At 38.3% G+C, this 23,818-nt stretch overlaps 1 protein-coding gene across 2 annotated transcripts in view; it reads left to right on the forward strand.

Moving 5' to 3' along the window:
- Positions 1-23,818, forward strand: part of CCDC158 (coiled-coil domain containing 158) — a 67,794-nt gene that overhangs the window by 12,676 nt on the left and 31,300 nt on the right. Inside the window, exons 3-12 of one of the 2 annotated variants that reach the window (XM_069457355.1) lie at positions 57-199; positions 2,551-2,768; positions 5,428-5,537; positions 5,652-5,979; positions 6,457-6,533; positions 7,452-7,562; positions 8,213-8,327; positions 14,148-14,267; positions 16,160-16,357; positions 17,463-17,945. In XM_069457355.1, the coding sequence (XP_069313456.1) occupies positions 130-199; positions 2,551-2,768; positions 5,428-5,537; positions 5,652-5,979; positions 6,457-6,533; positions 7,452-7,562; positions 8,213-8,327; positions 14,148-14,267; positions 16,160-16,357; positions 17,463-17,945 (1,830 nt within the window). In that variant the 5' untranslated portion in view covers positions 57-129. Of the gene's footprint in view, positions 1-56; positions 200-2,550; positions 2,769-5,427; positions 5,538-5,651; positions 5,980-6,456; positions 6,534-7,451; positions 7,563-8,212; positions 8,328-14,147; positions 14,268-16,159; positions 16,358-17,462; positions 17,946-23,818 lie in introns of those variants that run through there. The other variant, XM_069457356.1, reaches the window with a different exon arrangement.

Genomic DNA, 23,818 nt, shown 5'->3' on the forward strand with positions numbered 1-23,818 from the left:
TGAACTTTTTTCACATACTACCTTATTAATAAAGATTGAATCCTTGTCTTTTGCAGACAAGAACCCAAAGAAACAAACAGGGAAGCATTTATAGTTCAAGATCTCTAAGAAGAGGTAGCAATATTTAATATGGAATCAAAACCTTGTGAATCAAATACTGAAGATCTTTTATCAAGTAGTGGCATCACAGCCAATGGAGGTATGTGTCCTTTATAAAACAAAATGAGAAAAAAATCAGAATTTAGCAATCTTCTTAATATTCATTGAAACTGCTGTTTTTAAGTATGTTTTGTTTTTAACTGTATGGGTTACAGACCATGGTCATGTATATCTACCATAATGTTCATAATTCTACTTTTTGAGGAAGAAATTGCTTAGTTTTTTTAAACTAGCATATCTGTTTTTTAGCAGATGTTTATATTACCTTTTTGTTTTAAGAATAATTTCCGTAGTGAGACACTTCAGCCTTAGCACATTCTACCATGTTTCCCTAATGCCTTCCCTTCCTGCCGTGTTTCCTGGTCTGCCTTAAGTCAGAATTCTGTGTCATTTTTGCTTCTTTTCCTCACCTATTCCCACAGCCAGTCGGGTACCAAAGCCTGCTCTTTCTACCCTCAGAAATGTCTCTTGAATCCATTTTTCCCTCTCTGTTCCCATTACTTCTGTTCTGGTTCAGGACCCTATCACCTCTGATCCAAATGATTTCAGAGAGTATGGATGAAGTTCCTCAGCTGTAAATCTTAAGCACAACTCCTTGAGTGGGGTTCCTCTTAATCTGAAGACCTGTGACACCCAACAAAATGGGAGGGCAGGAATAGGATAACCACTATGAACACTCCTAGTCAAAAAGGGGGAAGCAGGAATACATGGGTCCATCATCATTCTGAAATCTAGCTGGGCACAGGTTGACCATTCCTTGATTGGGGCTCAAAGCTTGGGAATAATTCTCCATGGTTGAAGCTAGGTTTGTATTTTGTTTGTATATTATTACAGGTTTGTATTTTGAAAAGGCTTCTCTGGCTTCAGTGTGGAGAATGGATTAGACTGAAGGTAGAGAATCCAAGTAGAAGGCTACTGTCCTCAGGACTCTTGAGTTTGACTTTGAGTCATCCTTCCTTTTGGATGAAAGGTGGTAGCATGTTTCTAGCTTAGTGGTTTTCTCAGCCTGCTTGTGGAAATTTGGTTTTCTTTCTTTCTTTCCTTTCTTTCCTTTCTTTCTTTCTTTCTCTTTTGTATCTCACACTATCTCTGTCCCTCAATCTAAGCCAGCAGTATTTCTTGAATATAATTGTTAAAAACCTTTGTGGATCTCCTATGAATCTTACTGAGTTTCACTTCTTTTTTCTTCCTTTTTCGATATTGGTATTTCCTCAGAGTATTCTTCTTGCTCCTCTTCTCTTTTCACGCTATACTCTGTCCCTGATGAAGCCATCGACTCCAAGGATTCATCAGAACTCAAAAAGTGATTTTTGACATGGGGCCATAGTTTAGAACCACTACCTTCATGAGGCAGAAAAATAGGCGTTCATTAGAACTCATATGCTGATGATTTGAAGGCCTTATCTCTGAAACAAAATACACTCCTGAGCTTTAAGTCCATGTACAGTATTTGCAAATCAAACCTATTACATGGATGTTTCTGTAGTAAAACCCAACCCAAGAACCACTCTGTTTTGTTTTGTTTTGTTTTGTGTTTTTAAAAGGCAAAGTCTTGCTTTTTCATCAGGCTGGAGTGCAGTGGCACCATCACAGCTCACTGCAGCCTCAAACTCCTGGCCTCTTATAAGCCATCCTCCCACCTCAGCCTCCCAAAGTCCTGGGATTACGGCATGAGCCACTGTGTCCAGCTCCAAGAGCCGTTCTCGGTGTGTCCGTCTGTCTTAATTACCACATGTATTTCACAAGTCCATGTCCTTATTTCTATCACCACTGCCTCTTCCTTTAGGGAAGGCAGATTCTTGCCATTTCTTGCCGGCATTGTTGAAAGCCTTCTCCTGCTTGGATTCTCTACCTTCAGTCTTATCCTTGTCTAATCCATCCTCCACACTGACACCAGGAAGCCTTTTCAAACTATAAACCTGTTATGTTACTTCTCTACTTTCAAGTCCTTTAATGATTCCCCAGGGCTTTCCAGATGAAATCCAAACTCCTTGGCATGACCACAAGGCCCTTCCTGATTTGTCCTGCATTTTCATTCTTGTATCTGGCCACTACTTTCCTCCTACCCAGAATATCTGTGCTGTCTCAGACCTCTCCGCCTATAATCATGGTGCTCCCGCTGCCTGGAATGTCCTTCCTTCTTTCCTGTCCTCCACTCATAGATACTTGAAGCCTTGTTTAGCTTCCAGTATCTTTTGATCTCCCTTCTCCCCTCAGTCTGTTCCTCCTTTGTACTTTGTGTTTCTCTCTCTCAGAGCTCTTACTACCCTTTCACTTGTCTGTTTCCCCCATGAAACCTTCTTCAAGGTTTAATAAGGAAATAAACTAGCATAATATTTGTCACAAAATTATTTTATGAAAAAGTTAATTAATGAATTCTTCAATATTTAGGTTCTTCAAGTCCATTTTTTGTGTCATCTGTTCGTGGTACAATAATTGAAAACACATCTTCAGCTGGGACTTTGACACAAATTCCTTTTTTTCCTAAATATGAAGTGGAGCTTGATTCTCATAGAAAAATCACCCCTTACCCTGGAAAGGAACACATTGAACGTGTTTTGGAAGAATATTCGCATCAAGTCAAAGATTTGCAGAGAAGACTAAGTGAAGTGAGTTGCATTCTTCTCTTGTAGCCCCTGATGCCATTTTGGGGACAACAGTGAGGCTACATTGCCTTGTTAATAGAACCTAAACTTCCTGGAAGGAAAAGTTAACAGTAGATTTATTGGTTAAACTTGTTTATTTGACTTGTGTCTTTTATTCCAGTATTAAAAATTGGGCTAATGAAAAATCTACATATCTATTTTCCTTTTGTTAATAATTATTCATAATGCCTTGGTTTCATAATACATAATCAAACTTCAGTGGCTCCAAATTATAATTAATGACATTTATCTGCAGTTATAATTAATAATTGGTGTAGGGGCCTGCTGTCCTGCTGTCATGACACCTGATTTCTTTTTACAAAGCAGTGGTAGAGGGTAGGTTTTTAGATGTATGTGTATACATGATAGCTAGGTAGCATAGAGAAGTTATTTGCTAAAAATTTTAAGTGGACCTTATGTAGCATCAAGCTGGCCTTTTTAATTGCATATTGGATCCTGGTAGTCCACAGTCTAAATGTCAAACTTCTTACCATGATATACAAAGTTCTTCATGATCCACCTCTCCTTGGTACATGTTAGCCTTATATGCTACTTATTCTCCATATGTATCCTTATTCAAGCAATATCAAGCTACTTGCTCTTCCCTGGCTATACCATGCTATTCTAGACCTTCATGCCTTTGCCCAGGCCATGTCCTCTTCTAATTCATCCTTGACACTGCTCCCTCTGTCTTCCTAACTTCCACTTTATCACCAAGTCCATCGAATAGTACCTCATATATGTTTATGAAATCTGTTTCCGTTTCTACTGTTACCATCCTAAATTCAGAATACTACAGTCATGCACCTGGACTGTAAGGGGAGAAGTTAAAGGGATTTATCTTACAGTAACTACATACATATACATTGTCAACTGCACAGTCATGTAATATCCTAGTACGTTTCCTTTTTTGTGTAGATTTTTGTTTTTCCTGTAGTTCCTAATTGCCTTTCTTTTTTCCTTTACTGTTTGCCTTTATCATATCCTCATTAGAAAAAAACCCAATTATCTACATTTCCTATATCCTCCTTGGACCCAGGGCTCTCTAAGAGTCTTCTGATCTTTTGCCCAGTCTAGATTAGTTTCTGCTCAGGTCTCTTACATAACTATTTTCCAGAGACTCCTGCTACTGCTTCCCTGGTTGCATCCTTGGTTTCCAGGATTCCCTGCTTTCTACTTTTTTGATCTACTTCTTCATTTAGTCAAAACATGTCTATTGTAACTTCATGAGAAAGAATGTATGGGAGATAAATTTTATGAACCTTTGCATGTCTGAGAATGACTTCATTTTATACTCATACTTGATGGATAATTGGCTGGGTAAAGTTGAAAATCATTTTCTCTCAATCATTTGAAGATTATTTTGTCCTTGCATTTAATATTGCTTCTGAGAAACAGATGTTTATCTGATTCTTGTTCCTTTGCAGATTATATGTTTCTGTTTAATTGAACTTCATCTTTATGGTCTTCTCTTTGTCTCTAAAATTCTACAATAATGTGTTTAGATGTGGATTTTTGTTTTTTCATCCACTGTGCCAGGGACTCAGTAGACCCTTTTGGTCTGTAGATTTGTGCCTTTCAGCTCTGAGGAATTCAGTTGTGTTTTTCTTTGACAGTTTCCTTCTTTCTGTTTTTTTAGTTCCCTCTTTCTGAAGTTCCTATTGGCCACATATTATCTCCTAGGGTTAGACCTCTAAATCCCTTACTTTTTCTTTCAAAATTTTTGTCTACTTTTTCTGACTTTGGAGGACATTTCTGGAACTTGCAACATTTCCATTGAATTGAACTTTTTAGCTTGCAACCATATTTTTAATTTATAAGACTTTTTCTCCCCTGTTCATTTCTTTGACATAGCACCCTGTTCTTGCTGTATGGTAATAATGTCTCTTGAATTTCTCTGCAAATATAAGTTTTTGGAGGTGTTCTTCCAATCCTTGCATTATCTGTCTTTGTTTCCTCTGGATCTTTTTTTCTGGGTGTTTCCTTGTTTATTTAATGTTGGCCTGTTTATTATTTTAGAATCTTTCTTCAGGTGTTCAGTGGTTTTTGCTTTTCTGTTCATATTCAAGGATCAGGCAGTAACAAAGCTGATGGCAACTCTATTCATGGGCAGAGCTTGATGGCTTTGCTTTAGGATGATTAGGTGGGGCATCAGTTATTATACTGGGGTATCTTTCAGTGCCTGATGTTAGAAATTTTTGTGAATTTCTCTATAGTAGAACACCGTGATTTTTGGGTTGGTGGTGTCTGCTGCCAGGTATATTCAGTGGGTGGGAAGTAGGGGTTGACTTTTATGTGTACAGAATTTCAACCAATTCTCCTGTTTTGGGGAACAAAACTTATTCCCATCTCTATGTTGAGCTGGAAATCAGATTTGTTTTAGAAGCAGTGTTTTGGTTGTAGACTATGGATTAAAAAGGGCCAAGCTTGAGACAGGGAGAATAGTTAAGGTGTTCCAGTATTCTAGGTTAGAAATGATTTAATTGGTCTCTGAAATAAAGTGGCAAGGGAAGGAAGTCCCTATAAAAATAAATTAATAATATATAGACTTTTGGAAATTATTAGTTATAAGGAAATGTGTTCCTCTAATGAAGATTAATTTCCATGGCTTTTTTTCCCCCAGAGCAATGAACTGCATGAGAAACAAAAGTTTTACTTAAGGCAATCAGTCATTGATTTGCAAACAAAACTTCAAGAGATGCAAATGGAGAGAGATGCTATGGCTGACATCAGGTTGGGATTTGTTATGTGAGATTATTTTTCCAAGCTTTACTCTTTGTGGTAAAACCTACTTGTGTGAATATGAGTTTTATCAATATTATCTCTTACCTTTCATTTATTTCATAGACGAAGGGAGAGTCAGTCCCAGGAGGATCTAAGAAATCAGCTTCAAAATACAGTTCATGAACTTGAAGTTGCCAAATGCCTTAAGGAGGACATGCTGAAAGACAGCAACACACAGATAGAGCAGCTACGAAAAATGATGCTTAGTCACGAGGGAGTGCTTCATGAAATCCGATCAATCCTAGTTGACTTTGAAGAAGGCTCAGGCAAAAAAATATGTGAACACGACAGCATATCTACTATGCACTTCCGCAACTTGGCCTCAGCTATTAGTAAAATCCTAAGAGAATTAGACACAGAGATTTCTTTTCTGAAAGGGAGGATATTTCCAGTAAGTGGTGAGAACACTATTTCAATTTTATATTAAAATGCATTAAATGGATACCCCAGTTACCCTGATTTGATTAATTCACATTGTGTGCCTATATCAAAATATTACATGTGCCCTATAAAGATATACAACTACTATGTATCCATAATAATTTTTTAAATGCATTAAGAGAATAGTATTAGGCATATAACTTTAAAAATTCTTAAAAGTAAGCCAAGTTCTCATATTTCTTCTCTGAAATAATAGAAGTTACTTCCACAGTGATCTCTCATAATAGGAACAGATTCATTTATGTCTGTAGCTTCATGAGAGTACAGCCAAGTAAAAGATCTAATAAAATACAGAGATAGAATGTATCTGATTTTAGTATTATTTCTATCTGCATTTTTCTGAAACATTCCTTTAGTGGAAAATTACTATTTTTTTAAGCTTTATATTTACCAGTACCTAAATCAATGTCTTTTTTTAAAAAACCAGGTAGAGGATCAGCTTGAAGCACTGAAATCTGAGTCACAGAACAAAATAGAACTACTTCTTCAACAGCATCAAGACAGGTAGGTTTCTGATCCTGAGATATAGAAAATCACAGTGAAACTAAATCACAGTTTTACAGTTTTCCCTCTGCAATTCCAAAATCTAAAAAGCTCTGAAACACAGAACTTCTTTTCCATAGGTTTGTGGCATATTAAAACTCATATTAAAAAAAATTTTTCCTTACATTTAAAGCTGTGTGGAAGACTTTATTCAAGTCTGTTGTAACAGGGGTGTTGCTGTAAGGGAGCGGGATTAAGCTCAATTCCCAATACAATAAGGACAAGTGGGGAACAGGATGAGGGGATCAGTGGATGGAAAATTACTAAGAGGAGACATCAAAGGTGGGGGATTCTTGCTAAAGGTAGGCTAAGAACTCAGATATCAAGGATGGGAGATAAGGAACTTGATCAGATATCAAGGGTTGATCAGATGTCAGAGGTGGGAGGACTAAACTGACTTGGCAGAATTCTTGCTAAAACTGGGCTAGGCAGGCCAAAGGTTGAGGTCTTGAAGGAACCTGATTCAAGTTTGTTACTAACCTCTTGGCAAAACCTGATCTGAGCTAAAGTAAAGCTTTTTATAGTCTTTAGGATTTAATGTGAATATTTACAAACTTATTGTTCCATTCATAATATGTTTGGTTTATAGGATACTTCCCTATATCTCACTGGGAGTATCATATAATATACAGTACTTGCAATGTATTGCTATTGTCAAATCAAAAAAATTCTGAATTCCAAAACCTAGCTGTCTTCCAAAGGATTGGGATAGAAGATTCTGGTCCTGTCATAGACACTGGTCATAAAAAGAGTAGTATGTACAAAGCCAAAGCAAAATACTAAATTTGAGAATGTTGAAAATCATTAACTTTTGGAATGACTCATAGTGAAGCAAATAACAATCTGTATCAAATAACAATCACCACATTCTTTTTATAGGATTGAGCAGTTGATAAGTGAACATGAAAATGAAATAACAGAACTTACCGAGAAAGCTGGTAGTGCTCGAAGCCAAGCCAATAGTATCCAAAGTCAACTGGAAATCATTCAGTATGTGTGTCCTGGTGGTTTGAAACTGATAGTCATTTATCTTCATTTTAGAGATATTATTGTAATTAATTTTCTGTTCTAAGATATTTTAGAAATTGCTTAGTAAGGTTCTATAAGAAAATAAAATTTTCCCAATATTCAAGTGAACAGAAAAGATTACTTGACATATAGATAATACTATCTGACCATATAAAAAATATTATTATAAGTAGTTGAGCCTCCTGGGATTGGCTGTTTTGAGTATTGTTCATATTTCAGCTGACAGGATAAAATAAACACATGTGCTATATATATACACGTGCATATATTTATATGAATATATATATATAAATAAAATGTATGTATATACATATAAATGATTTTATAATTTGAGCTGGTATGTTAAAAATTTCTATATGGACACTTTTAATCACATACAAAAGTAGAGAGAAAATAGTATAATGAACTCCTATATACTTGTCACCCAGCTTTGACAGTTAATAACATTTTTGGACTGAAGCTTTCAAGAATCAATTTTGGAAAATAAAAGACTATTTGCCAGATAATGCCATATAAAATAACTAGCAGTAGTGTATAAAAACTAGAGTACTCTTCGATATCACACTTATTCTTAGTTTACTATTTTTATTCCCTTTCTAAACCCTTTTTAGAGAACAAGCAAGAAACCAAAATTCAATGTATATGCGCCAGCTCAGTGATCTGGAATCTACCGTTTCTCAGCTACGTTCTGAATTACGGGAAGCCAAAAGGATGTATGAAGACAAGGTGAGTTTAGGTTTTGCTGCTCTGCTTCCAGAGACTATAATACACAGAATCAATTTTCTATTTTTAATAATTTATTTGAAAGTGAGGAATCAAAGTAATAATTTCAAATTAAAAGCAGTTTATAAGCTGGAGTAAGAGGATGCTAAATTATTTTATATGTTAAATTATAGAAAAGCAACTTTAATTTCCATTGTATGCTCAAATTAATTCATTCTTAGAAAAATATTTTTGCATAGTTCAAGTAAATTTCTAAAAAATAAATTCAAAATAAGACCTTATGAGAAGAATTAAATATTGCAGGACTGATGCTTCCAGACACTTGCCCTTCTTTGAGCAACCCCTCATTATAAGTACCACTGTTACTCCAGTGCTGGCCATGGGAGGGAGCTGTTTCTCCTTGGTTCAAGCATGGAAATAAAACCTTGACCTTTATCCCCTGTGGCACAGCTAAAATAAGGATGGAAAATTTAGACATGACTTTACTAAAGTGTAAGCAGTAAAGAGTAACATAAAACTGTATAATCTCAGTGATAGACTTGGGTCCTCTATAGCAGTGTCTTCCAAACATTTTGGATCACCAGTCACAGCAAGAAATATAGTTCACCTTATATCCAATACACACGTGCAACTGAAGCAAGTTTCACAAAACAATATTTATCTCTATGACACGTGATGCTGGCTATTTTCTGTTCTCTTCAGATGCTGATTTGAAGCTTACTAAATTGATGTCATGATTCACAGGTGGGTTGCAGTTTGACTAACACTGCCTCCTTTGTAAACCTTCTTACTTAGCCCTTAGCCTAAATCCTTACGGCAAGGTCATTTCAACCACTGCCACCTCCAAGCAACTCTAAGGGACCTTAGGCTGCTTAAAGAAAACAGAAAGACAGACAGAAACATTTGCTCTTTTCTGCCTCTCTGAGGCCTGCTTTTTGTGTTCTAGCATCTTTTCTCAGGACGAGCTTTTCCCTGATGATTGATAGCAGGAATGTCCACTCCAGTCTGGACAGACCAAGCCTACACAAAAGATCATGACCTCACCCTGCAAACAATGGCAGAATGGTCATGATGTCAGTACATCATGGGGTGGCCGGATGCTTTACTACTTGGGTCTGGTGGAGGTAGGCACATTGGCAGAAGTGAGAGCTGACAATCGGACAGTGAGAGAGGAAATAGGAAAGCTGTTGTGTTATAGTCCAATGCAATAACTGATATTCAGGAAGAATTGTTCAAATCATTTTGAAAAGATTAAATATGCATTTTTTATTGACATTAAACCCTTTGAAAAGCCACAAAGTACTCAATAAATCTCAACTCACCTGTGCTTTCTTACATCATTAGTAATTGCTGTAGCTTTCCATCATAGTGTTGTTTGGAAAAATTATCCCTTCATAAGCCTCACCCATTATTTGCTAATTTGTATTTGGTCTGATGTAATATCATACAGATCAACTCTAAATTTGGGCTCAGTGGGGAATTTTAACACATACTGAAATATCCTTAAAAGAGAATATGAAAACAGTTTCTGAGTTTTTATAAATGTGTCTTGGGCATTGTAGAAACATAAGATCTAGATGAATGATGGTAAACTTTTTATATGAATGTTTTGGGGTCATATGGATACTAATATATGTGATTAGAATCATTATCTTATTTTGCTGTAATATAAACAGTTGATCACCTGGAATTTTGACAGCCTTAAATAGTAAACAGTTGTTAGAAATAAGGAGGACATATCAGCTTAATTAATTTTAACCTAGATCACTGAGATTTATAATACACATAGTGAACCTAAATAGAGTTGACACTGAGCAAATGCTTAACTAGGCTCTTTTAATAGTAAATTCTTTTAGTTTAGTCAGGGAACACTGAGAGATGACTATGCTCCCATATTAAGATAGATTCAAGTAGAGTCTGGCCTAAAATGGCACGACTAATATGTGATATAACTGAGCAAGGGAGATCAAACAGGTTAACAAAAAGGATTTCATTTTGGGATCATGAAAAATTGTATTGATATGAAATGTTTTTGTTATAAATTGAATGTAGAATCTAAAAAAAATATTTTTCTGCTTAATTTCTTTCATTTTCACATATCTTGACTATACATTACTAAAGTCTGTTAAAACCTTCAAATTTTTCTTTTTCCTCTGCTTCAGTGCACATTTTAGTACATACTGTCCAAATAAAAATATGGACAAAAATCAAAGAAAACAATACATAAAAGCTATGACTAAAAATGAGATTTACGTGAAAAGAAACTTATAAGGGTGTATTGATATTACACATCAATATGTTTTATGAGGGCAATACTAGTGTTTTCTCCTGAGGTCAGATTCCTTATAAGAAAAGTGTTTATGGCCGGGCGCGGTGGCTCACGCCTGTAATCCTAGCACTCTGGGAGGCCGAGGTGGGTGGATCGTTTGAGCTCAGGAGTTCGAGACCAGCCTGAGCAAGAGCGAGACCCCACCTCTACTAAAAATAGAAAGAAATTATATGGACAGCTAAAAATATATATAGAAAAAATTAGCCGGGCATGGTGGCGCATGCCTGTAGTCCCAGCTACTCGGGAGGCTGAGACAGGAGGATCGCTTGAGCTCAGGAGTTTGAGGTTGCTGTGAGCTAGGCTGACGCCACGGCACTCACTCTAGCCTGGGCAACAGAGTGAGACTCTGTCTCAAAAAAAAAAAAAAAGAAAAGTGTTTATTATTTTAAAAAATTGATGACATTACAGGTCTGCACAAAACTTTTCTGACTAGAATGCATAAATTCAGAGAAAATTCGTTTAGGTGGGTAATGTTTCTCTTTAGATTAACAAGAGTATTTTCATTTTGGTGAAAATAAAAATTGTGTTTCAAAGAAAATTGTAGATGTAGCTTTAGTGGCTTACCAAAAATGTTTTACTGCAATGTTTTCTATTTTTTTTTTTTCCATTTTAGGAGAACCTCCAGAATTCTCCTTTACGAATTTGGACCAGTAGAAGCTGTCGCTATTGGCTCTGTAGATTTGGCTTTACTCTTAACTTTCGCTTTTTGACAACAGAATATCTCCTGATCTTATTATAAGTTTATTTTTCCTACTTTGAAAGCAATTAGGGCTGAATTTCGTACTCAAAAAGTAACGATTTAGTAGCACTGGCTGGAGCTATATTCTGTGCAGGAAGATCCTGTGCAAACCACTTTGCATAGTTCTGCCAATGCACCTCCACACTGACCTGCAGCATCCCTTGTTATCCTGCGTCTGTGTCTTGTTGAGCACAGAAGAAACAAAAACAATGCCACAAAAAAAAAAAAAAAAGGCATATGATTTGATATGACTGGCAATATCTCTAAAATCAGTGTGAGATTAGAATGAGATCCAGTACTCATTTGTCCAGTGATCCAGAACCTGGATTCATAGATGGTGAAAGGGAAAACCAGTGCTGCTATCTGAAAAGAAAAGAAAAAGAAAAAACCTTTAATATATCTCGGATGTCAGTATTTATTCTGGACATTTTAAAAGGCTTTTCTTTGTAGTGTTTTTTACAGCTGTTTGTATCAGCTCAGCTGCTACTTCAGTGGTTTTCCCTTTCACTCTCCATTCGTCTTTTTGATTAAATAATTAATATCAATACTTTTACTCTAAAAAGTGAAAGGTAAAAGCAAAGCTATAGCAGCTGAGTCAGTACTGACAACTACAAAACAAATGCTCCTGCAGGGGTCTGGAGGAACTTCTGAGATTTAATAGACAGACGGAAAGATAAGACTTAGCTCTTTTTTTTTTTAATTTTGGTCTCATAGATTTTACCATCTAGTTTGATGTTATGGAGTGATCATTCAGAATTTTTTTTAAGTGAAAATATACATAAAATAGCAATTCTTAATTTAAGACTTTAAAGTACATATACAAATACTTTCTTTGCTCAAGGATAGAAATGGTTTATGCCAGGCTAGGAGTAGAAAATGTTTATTTTAATCCTATGATTAACTCAAATTGAAAGTGTTCTTCTTAAATTTATAGCTCAAAAGACAGGTGGAAAATATAGGATTCTAGCTATATTAATGCTGCTGATTCTCATGTAAAAAAGTATTAGAAACAGAATGGAAAAGGAACATGAGAGATGATATAGAATACTCTTTTCAAACAAAATAATTGAAACTCAGAGAGGTTATATGACAGAAGCTGGACCGGAACCTCCAGTCACATCATGCTGCCTCTCTGATCGCGTTCTTCTCCCATCCCTTGCCAGGCAAACGTGATAAACGTGTAACAGGAAAAGGCTGTGGTTCTTCCCCTAAGTATTCTTAATGTCTTTACCAAGGGTGTGCTGACTTAGCCTTTCCTGATAATAGTAAAACTGAAGAGATTATATCAACTGATATTTTTGAATCATTTTTCTTAGGAAGTTACTTGTGTTACAGAGGTTTTTTTCCTTTTTTTTTTTTTTTTTATTAAGAGACAAGTTCTCGCTCTGTTATCCAGGCTGGAGTGCAGTTAGCATGATCATAGCTCACTGAAGCTATCACTTGAACTCCTGGCTCAAGTGATCCTCCTACCCCAGCTTCCCGAGTAGCTGGAACTACAGGTGTGTGCCACCATGCCCAGCTAATTTAAAAAAAATTTTTTTTGTAGAGACAGGGTCTCACTATATTGCCCAGGCTGGTCCAGAGGTTGAATTTTTATGGGGCTTTTTTTCTATATGTGCTCCCAAAGGAGCACAAAAGTGAAAGTACTTATTTATAATATTATTAGAGTCTAGGAACGCATTCCAATCTGTACCTAATATTTTATGTGTACCTAATTCTTATGAAATACTTTTATATAGAACATATAATCAAATACAAAGTCAGTTAAAAAATATAGCCAATATAAATATTAAAATCTATATTCTGATCATTGTAGGCTGTAATGCTACATTATAGTATCTAAGTGTGAAACTGATAGTCCTATATTAGTGCTTTCTTGTCATGTGTGTATGTGTAGATATATATAACTTCTATGTATTCATGCTTATTTATTAAAGAGATAGATGCATATGTTGTATATACATATGTATATATTAATATGATTATTGAATATGTGTTGAATTAATAAATGAAAATCTTAGTTGAACCCAGTCCAGGTAAAAATAAACTAGAAAGTCATCAAAGAAAAAGTTAATCTTAGTTCATATGTTCTCTACTTAAGAAAGTTTAATCACAGTATATCATCCAAACCAAATTTTATTCTTGAGATAGTAAATTTGGAAGTCTTAGAAGCAAGAAGGAATATGTAGCATTTATACAGATATGAAAAATTTCTTATTACTGGAAAGTGGATGACAAAATAATATTGTAGACATCACAGTTAAAGATCAGGTATCGCTCTATAGCTATCAACATGTTCTTGTTAGTAGTGACAACAAAATTATGACAATAGCTAATAACTTGTTATTTCCATTCTTTTATATTCAATGCCTTTTATTATTAAAACTTTGATATTCTGAAACAAAATAGCTCTTCTAAGTACAGTACGGTTCATTTCTGTAGGCTCTGCAGCATGTGATTTTTGCCACATCAAGCTTCCTTAAACACCAAATTACACAACATGTCTTCACAGAAGTTAAATCTTGAATAGTGAAATAAGAGAGAGATGTATTACAGACAATGCCCAAATCCAACAGTACCAAATATTTCATTTTGACTAATTTCCCTGACCAAATTCAACATAGATTTACAAAACACATTACACTACCGACTTTTATTTTTTGTCCCCAAAATAACACCACTTGTTTTCCAAAGACTATATTTATTTTATATCACCCACTGACTTGGTCGAACTCTGTTCACTTTATACTTTTAGATAGAAGAGCTGGAAAAGCAGTTAGTCCTTGCCAACTCAGAGCTAACTGAAGCACGGACAGAACGTGACCAGTTCAGTCAGGAATCTGGAAATTTGGATGATCAACTTCAAAAGCTGTTGGTAAGATTATGCTCTAAACTATAAATGAAATTAATTCTGGGAAGTTTTTCCACCAAAATATTTCACAAAACTAATTTCCTTTAGGAAATTACAAAGTTATTTGTGCATATACACAAGAGAGTATCCTAGACACTATTCAAGTTTTACAAATAAAATATAATCTGTATATCTTTTTTTCTTAAGCAGAGCTGTTATGGTGTTAGGTGAAGGATAGTGTCAAACAGCCATGGTCTTTCAATTAGATACTGTATTTTACTAAACTGAAGTCATGTTACGTGTTTATTTTACAGCCAAATAACTTTCAAGACACTTAACAAATTATACATGTGGAAATTTTGAATGGAAGTTTAGGTGAAATTTTTAAAAAAAGAAAAAGACAGTAGTGTTGTGATAATAGTGAATCAGCCTCTGTCCTCTGTTAGAGGTACTATAGGCTGAGAAATTTAAGAAACTTTTGGTACCCCTTTGTATGCTGTTAGTGGTACTGTAGAATAAATTTCTTTGCCTACCAAACCCCATTGTGGAGTATGGTGCTCTTCACTGGTAAAGCCACCCTCTTCAGGTGGACAAGGCTGTATAGAGAAGCTCTTAACCTTGGCATAATTCTTCACTTCTTTCCCTAACCATTTGTGTGTTTCCCAGTGTTCTCATATTTAATTTGAAAAGCTTAGCGCCTGTCTGAAAGACCTCAAACCTATCCTTTCTTTTCATTCTTTCCATTCACCACTACACTCGTTCCAGCCCCTCATTACCCCTCACCTGGAACATGGCAGTCTCCTTACTAGTGTCCCTAGCTCCAGTTTCTCCCCTCTTCTCTCCTTCCTCTGCCATATTCATCTTGTTAAAATATAGCTGTGATTGTGCCCCTCTTCATTCAACTCAAAAATTACTTCCTCCATAAAGTCAGACTCCCTCCGTTTCAAGACTGTCATGATCCTGGCCCTGCTCACCTTTCCAATCCCTTCTCTCTACGTGGACCCAGTGCCCCAAGCAAAGCACACGTGCCCCTTTCCCGTCCCTTCTCCCTAATCTCTGCGTCTTCTAGCTGTTCTCCTCTGTACCACATCCTCAACATGGAAACAATGTATCCTCGTTGTTCTTTCACTTTCCATTGGCTGGACATGATGATCACCAGTCTTGATTCCAGAGCTAGAATCCGTGTCTTGAGGACTACAAAGCCACCTTGTCTTCCTAGACTGCTCAAGTCTGGACTGTTTTCATGAGAAAGAATAAACTTCTTGCTTATGTAAAAAAAAAAGAAAAAAAAAAAGCTGTTCTCACTTATGAAAAATCACTTCCAGTTATTTATGTCTGTGTCTTAACTTTGCTTGAGTGGCAAACCATTTAAAGGTCAGTATATCTTTGTTTCTCCTACTCTGACTATAGAGTTTTTTGCTCATAGTAAACACTATGTAAAATGACTGAATGGGGTGGTAATTCTATTCCTAGCCCACGTGCTACTCCAGTCCCAGTACCTGCCGCTATTCTGCCATTCCTGAAGCAGTATACCAAATTACTATCATTATTTCTTTAAGCTTTTAAGCATTTCTTTATTATAGGAGCACACCTGACATGAAGCATTATGTCTTTGTTAGAAAATTCGAGACTTAAAAACAGGATGACTTTTAAAATTAACTGTATTTTTCTTTCCATTGTATATTGTTTGAGGTCTTGTCCCTTCAGACTGATTTGTAATGCTAAAAATTTTAAGTAAGCAAAAATGTTAACTTATTTTTCTAGGAAAGAATCACCCTTAAATAAGCCATTGACAAGGAATCAGCTTCCAAAATCAAAGATTTCTCAAATCACATAAAAACTCCAAAGATGATGTAAGGGTTTGATCTTAATTATTTAATAGCAGGAAGGAAAAAAGCATCCCTCACTCCTTTTAGGCTGATCTACACAAACGAGAGAAGGAGCTGAGTCTGGAGAAGGAGCAGAATAAGCGTCTGTGGGACCGCGACACGGGCAACAGCATCACCATCGACCACCTGCGGCGGGAGCTGGACGACCGCAACATGGAGGTGCAGCGCCTGGAAGCCCTGCTCAAGGCCATGAAGAGCGAGTGTCAGGGCCAGATGGAGCGGCAGGTCAGAGCCACGCGGCCACTGTTGCCAGATGACCTCCTCTGGGGGAGAAGTGTCTTTTATGTCTGTTGGTAGCTCTAAAATAGAGCTATGGGTTCTGTGAGCAATTTATAAAACCTGGTATTTATTGCTAGATTTTGACCACTCATCAAACTAAACGTATTATCTCATCTGTACATTGTTGAAAAACTAAATTCCCATCCACTTGCCTTTCATTGTCACCTAGAAATTGCTATGCTAATAAATGCTTATTTCTGCTTCAGAAAAGCATCAAACTAGCAGGAAATATGAGGAGCAGCAGGGTTGAAGGTTTTCAACAGATTTGTTTTTGTTCTTTCCCTAAAAGAGACTTTCCTCCCTTTCCCCCCACGTTGATTGAGACTAATGAGCGCTCCATTCCAGCACACCAGTAGCAAAACACGGACTGCTTTCTTAGCAGCAGCGTTACTTCCGTGCTGGGAAGACGTGGTTCTGAAGCTGTTTACTGTCACAGACATAAAAGCAGCCCGCAAAAGTGTGAGCTTCCTGAAATGTGAAAGCAAAGCAAGGGACCGGTCTTGGCTTAGACTCAGGCAAAGCCATTAGCCTGTTCTCTGGCCTAACTGGGCAAAAAGAAAGATGAAAAGGAAAACTGGAAGCTAGAATCTTCATCTCTTCCAAACGAGAACCAGACAGTGTGAATGTGTGCGAGATAAAAGCCATTATTCACCTACCTCAGAGGTAGAATTACGGGGAAGGTTGGAGGGAAATAAAAAGTATAGGTAGTTATTGTCAATCCTACCAGCCTTCTCCCCTGTTGCCAGGATTATCTTAGTCTAAATGAGTACAGAAAAGATCCTCAGAGGAAACTTCCCAAGCTCCCCCATGCTAGAAAACCATTATGGAGGAGCAGTGTTTAATTAAGACCCCTCTGCCTTGGTCTAATTAGCACATGTCAGTCTCACACGTTTTAAGAGCTGGAGTTCTGACAGCAAAATGATTTGAGTTAATCTAACTAGACATTATCCAATTTGTGATTTCATGCTTTTGAGTTCAGTTGTCATATTTCTTGAGGTTGCCTCTACCTATCCTCCCAAATCCATGAAATTCTTTTTTATTTAACAAACAGATGGCAGCAATTCAGGGAAAGAATGAAAGTCTAGAAAAAGTGTCCTCCTTGACTGCTCAGCTTGAATCCACCAAAGAGATGCTCCGCAAAGTAGTAGAGGAGTTGACAGCCAAGAAAATGACCCTGGAGAGCTCCGAGAGGACGGTGTCAGACCTGACGGCGTCCCTTCAGGAGAAAGAGAGAGCCATTGAGGCCACCAACGCAGAGATCACGAAGCTCCGCTCTCGAGTAGACTTGAAGTTGCAGGAGCTGCAGCACCTGAAAAATGAAGGGGATCACCTCAGAAACGTGCAGACGGAGTGTGAGGCCCTCAAGCTGCAGATGACAGAAAAGGACAAGGTGATCGAGATTTTGCGACAGCAGATTGAAAACATGACGCAGCTGGTGGGCCAGCACGGACGAACTGCTGGTGCTATGCAAGTAGAAAAGGCTCAGCTTGAGAAAGAGATTAATGACAGGAGGCTGGAACTACAGGAATTTAAGGTCTGTGGAGTTTTTTGGTGGTTTAGCTTCTGAAGTATCTTTTTTTCCCCCATGAATAAGTAGGAGCTAATTTACTGAGAAGGGGTTCTTGGTATCGGTGGACCCTCTGAAATTGAAAGTATTTATATCTATGTGCATCTGTGTGGTTTTGTGAGAAAGGGTACATACTTTTATCCAATTCCAATAGGAATAGATGACCCAGAAATGGTTCAAAATCACAGGTACAAAAGAAAAAAAATCACAAAATCCAGCTGCTCTGCGAAGTCTTTCCTGATCCCACAGTTTGAAGTATTTTCTCCCTCTTCAGACAGACCTAAGTCTAAACCCCATCTCTTACTGTTCAATAACTGTCAAACAGACTTGCTGAATATTGGCTTCTCTGTCTGTTAAGCAAAAGGAAACAAAAAGCAAACAAAACAACCCCCCTCCCCCAAAACCCTACTGGGTTACTGTGAGGCTTAAATCAGAAAATGTGTATCAAGGACCTAGCCTACTTCTTGGCCCATACAAGAGGTTTAGTAAACATTAGTTTCTTTCCCCCATTCTGTTTTCCTTCTGAACTTTATCATACTTTATTTGTACCTGTTAAAACCTGGATCACATTCTATATTGCATTCTGTGTGTGTGTTTACGTAGCCATGCATCTTTTTCCCTGTAAGATGGCAGACTTACTCAACCAGGGTACACATCTTATTAATCTTTGTACCCTCTGCCCCATGTCTTTGTGCCTTGCACCCAGAAGGTGCTGAGTAAGTATTTATCAAAATTTAAACTGATCAAAAGGATTTTTAAAAAATTTTGATTTCCTAAGTTTTATATCACTTGTATCCCTGACTTGGTGAGTAGTAGGAGACAAACCACATAAACTTTAGATGCCTCAGTTTCCACATTCTACATATAGGAACAGCAATAGATAATTGTCCATCTTATGGGAATAAATAAGTAAATTTGATAAAAAAATTAGAATTTTCTATTGCTTAAGTTTTTATTTGACCATATTTAAAATTTTTTTGTTGTATCTTTACCTGGCTTTGCTATCAAGGTGATACTGGCTTCACAGAATGAGATGGGGAGGATTCCTTCTTGATGTTATGGAATAATTTCTGCAGTATGGCTACCAGTTTTTCTTTGTAAGTCTGGTAGAATTTGGCTGTGAATCCATCTGGTCCGGAGCTTTTTTTATTGGAAGACTTTTTATTGTAGCTTCAGTCTCATTATTGATCTGTTCAGGAGTTATGTTTCTTCCCGATTGAGTCTTGGGAGGTTGTGGGTTTCCAGGAACTTGTGCATTTCCTCTACGTTTTTTTTTTTTTTTGAGACAGAGTCTCACTCTGTTGCCCAGGCTAGAGTGAGTGCCGTGGCATCAGCCTAGCTCACAGCAACCTCAAACTCCTGAGCTCAAGGGATCCTCCTGTCTCAGCCTCTCGAGTAGCTGGGACTACAGGCATGTGCCACCATGCCCGGCTAATTTTTTCTATATATATTTTTAGCTGTCTATATAATTTCTTTTTGTGTGTGTGTGTGTTGAGACAGAGTCTCACTTTGTTGCCCAGACTAGAGTGAGTGCCGTGGCGTCAGCTTAGCTCACAGCAACCTCAGACTCCTCGGCTTAAGCGATCCTACTGCCTCAGCCTCCCGAGTAGCTGGGACTACAGGCATGCGCCACCATGCCCAGCTAATTTTTTCTATATAGATTTTTAGTTGTCCATATAATTTCTTTCTATTTTTAGTAGAGACGGGGTCTCGCTCTTGCTCAAGCTGGTCTCGAACTCCTGACCTCGAGTGATCCACCCGCCTCGGCCTCCCAGAGTGCTAGGATTACAGGCGTGAGCCACCGCGCCCGGCCCTCTACGTTTTCTAGTTTGTGTGCATAGAGATTTTTGTTGTATTCACAGATGATATCTTTTATTTCTGTTCTATTGGTTGTGATATCTCCTTTTTCATTTCTGATTGAGCTTATTTGGGTCCTTTCTCTTCTATTCCTGGTTAATCTAGCAGAAAGTCTATCAATCTTATTTATTTCAAATAACCAACTTTTTGTTTGACCTTTTGTAGTTTTTTATATTCTGTTTAATTTAGTTCTGCCTTGACCGTTGTTATTTATTTTCTTCTGCTGGCTTTGGGTTTGGTTTGCTCATCCTTTTCTAGTTCCTTGAGATGTGATATTAGGTTATTAATTTGTGATCTTTCTGACTTTTGTATATAGGCATTTAAGGCTATGAATTTTCCCCTTGGGAATCCTTTTGCTCAATCCTATAGATTTTGATGGCTTGCATCCCCTTTGTCATTCAATTTAAGGAATCTTTTGATTTCCACCTTAATTTCATTATTGACCCAAAAATCATTCAGTAGCAGGTTGTTTAATGTCCATGACTTTGTGTAGAATTGAGTATTATTCTTGGAATTGATTTTTAATTTTACTCCATTATGGTCTGAGAAGATAAATGGTGTGATTTCAGTTTTTTAAAGTTTGTTAAGACATGTTTTGTAGCCTAAGATATGATCAATCTTGGAGAACGTCTCATGTGCTGATGAGAAGAATGTATATTCAGTAGTTTTTGAGTAGCATGTTCTGTAAATATGTATTAGGTACATTTGTTCTAGGGTCCCATTTAAGTCCATTGTCTACAGTAGGGTGTTCAGGTCCCCAGAAATTATGATGGTGCTATTTATTTCTTTGCTTAGCTCAAGGGGAACTTGTCTTACATATCTGGGACCTCCTGAGTTAGGTGCATATATATTTATGATTGTTATGTCTTCTTGTTGAATTGCTCCCTTTACCATTATATAATGACCATCTTTGTCTTTCTTTACGATTGTTGATTTAATGTCAATTTTATCTGATATGAGAATGGCTACACCAGCTTTCTTTTGGTTTCCATTTGTGTGGAATATTTTTTTTTCATCCTTTCACTTTGAACCTGTTTGCATCCTTGTGGTTTAACTGTGTCTCCTGGAGGCAGCAGATATTGAGTTGTGTTTTATTCGTCCATTCAGCCAGTTTGTGTCTCTTGAGTGGCACATTCAAGCCATTCACGTTGAGAGAGAATTGATATGAGAATTGAGCTATTTTTATCCTAATGGTTATTATCCTAATGTTGCTTTGTTTTTCTTCTTGTGCCATTGTTTTATAGGAGTTGTGAGCTTTGGCTATTTTGGGTGATTTTACACTGGTGATATCTATTGTGCTGGAGATTTGTGTATCATTCAGTTCTGAGTATTTCCTGCAGGGCAGGTCTGGTCATGGAAAATTGTCTGGAAAAGACTTAATTTCTACATCAATTGTAAAACTTAGTTTTGCAGGATACAAAATTTTAGCCTGGCAATTGTTCCGTTTAAGAAGATTGAAGATAGGGGCTCACTCCCTTCTGACTTGTAAGGTTTCCTCTGAGAAGTCTGCAGTTAGTTTGATGGGTTTTCCCTGGTAGGTCAGTTGTTGGGTACGTATAGCTGCTTGTAGAATTTTCTCTTGCATTTAGATGTTGGCCAGGTTGATTACTATGTGTCTTAGAGATGTCCTTTTTGCTACAAATCTTCCTGATGTTTGGTGACCATCTTGTATCTGGATTTCTAGACCTCTGGTGATACCAGGGAAGTCTTCTTCAATAATTCCCTTGTCTCGTCTCTACTAAAAATAGAAAGAAATTATCTGGCCAACTAAAAATATATATAGAAAAAATTAGCCGGGCATGGTGGCACATGCCTGTAGTCCCAGCTACTTGGGAGGCTGAGGCAGTAGGATCACTTAAGCCCAGGAGTCTGAGGTTGCTGTGAGCTAGGCTGACGCCACGGCACTCACTCTAGCCCGGGCAACAGAGTGAGACTCTGTCTCAAAAAAAAAAAAAATAATAATAATAATAATTCCCTTGAATAGATTTTCCACGCTTTTAGGGCTTTCTTCTTCTCCTTCAGCAATACCTATAATTTGGATGTTAGTTTGCTTGACATGATCCCATATCTCTCTAAGTGATTGCTCTGCCTTTTTTGTTCTCTTCTCTGCCTCTTTAAATGATTGGGTTAGCTCGGGAGCATTGTCTTCAAGCCCTGAGATTCTTTCTTCTCCTTGGTTTAATCTGTTGATAAAACTTTCTGCAATGTTTTGAAATTCCCTAAATGACTCTTTCTTTAAGTTCAGTTATATCCTTCCTTATGTTATCTAGTTCTTTGATGACTTTTGCAATAATTTCCTGAAATATTTTTTTGGCTTCTTTTTGTTGGTTTTCAAGTTTCTCTTCAATTCTATTCATCTTATTTGCCATTCATATTCTGAATTCCATTTCTATCATTTTGACAATTTCCTTGTAGTTGGAGTTCACTACTGTAGCTCCATTGCGATCCCTTGGGGGCATTGATCTGTTTTGATTTTTCATGTTGCTGGGGCTCTTCTGCTGATTTCTTCTCATTTGAAACCTCTTTTCTCTACTGATAGGTTTGCAGGGCACCTGTTTCTTGGTGGGAAGTCCCCTGCTTGATTAGAGTAAGGTGAGGTCACTAGATGGCGCTTTTCCCCCCTACTCTGGAATGTTGACGTGGGATGAAGGGGCGTGTGCACTAGAAGCCTGTAATGCAGCTGTTCTGATTTGTTCTGTTTGCCTGTGATTGCGTCTGCTCGAGTCTGTGCTGAATGCTGTTTGGGTTGCTTGTTGGGTTATTCAGCAAATAGTTGTAGGATGTTTGAGTTGGGAGCTGGGCAAGACCCTCTTCACTGAGGCTGCTGTTGAGATTGCTCTACCCAGGGTCTTGCCACAGAGGTGACAGCAGCAGCTGGGTGAGGCTATCTAGGCAGTTGCTGTGGTTTCCCGGAATGTGGGCATTTGCTCAAACCAGGTCGCAGTGTACTGGCGACTCAAGGCTGGGGTGTCCCTGTTGAGGCATTGGACTTTGGAGCAGTTGCTCCGGCTCTGTGGTGGTGTCTTGGGATCTAGGTGCAGCGCTGGAGTCTTGGCAATGGTGTTTCAGGCCTGGCAGGAGCTCTGCAGGCACAGATCCTCAGAGCCAAGACTGGGGAGGAACCTGACGCAGGGCTTCTGAGCAGGGGCTCTGAGCCAGAAGCAGGGCCATGCAGGCGGCAGGGCTGATGCTGGAGGGTGGCATCAGGGCCTAGCAGGCAGGAGGCAGTTGGGGCCTGGAGGGCGGAGTCGGGCCAGCAAGTGGCTTGCTCTTCCGCAGCCTCTGGGACCCTGCGGTTGCCAAGTCAGGTGGGCAGAGGTCAGTTCCAGCGGCCCAGGCGTTCTCCCTGCCCCACCCAGCACCTGCTAATTTGGTCACCCAGAGCCTCTCAGGTCAGAGCCTGCTGCACCCAAGTCAGTTCCTGTGCTCGGATCCCGCTGCATTAGAGGGGACAAGTGCTTGGTTTCCAGTCACAGGGTATATGGCTCAGGGAAGCCATCAGTCAGTCCACGCCCTCCCCAGCCCGGTGTGGACCTGGCACCGTGCACCCGAGAGTTCAGGATGGCTTTAGCTGCTGCCCAATCCCCAGGGCCTGTTGTCTGGTGCGGTGACTGCACAGACTGCAGGCAGGTCCCGGTCCCACCAGGCAGAGGTCGCGGCAGGGGAGGGAGGTGTCTCGCACCTCGCACTGTGTCAGCAGGGTGAGCGGGGTGCCCCTTGCTCTATCCTCCCCCACATGTTTTCTGACCTTACTATATATCGCCCCGTCATCTTTTCTTTTTTCCACGCTGAGCAGCCTGCCTTGCTTCTCTGTGATTTTACAATGTTGGATGAAAGAAGAACGATCCGTAGGCAACTGCCTGCATGTTTCACTTCTTTCCTTGGGGGCGGTGTGCTGACAGGCTGCCTCTAGGCTGCCGTTTTTTTTTTTTTTTTTTTTTTTTTTTTAATCTCTCAGTCTTGATCATATCTTCTTGAATGGC

The sequence above is a fragment of the Eulemur rufifrons genome, chromosome 24, assembly GCF_041146395.1.
Source record: "Eulemur rufifrons isolate Redbay chromosome 24, OSU_ERuf_1, whole genome shotgun sequence".
NCBI lineage: Eukaryota > Metazoa > Chordata > Mammalia > Primates > Lemuridae > Eulemur > Eulemur rufifrons.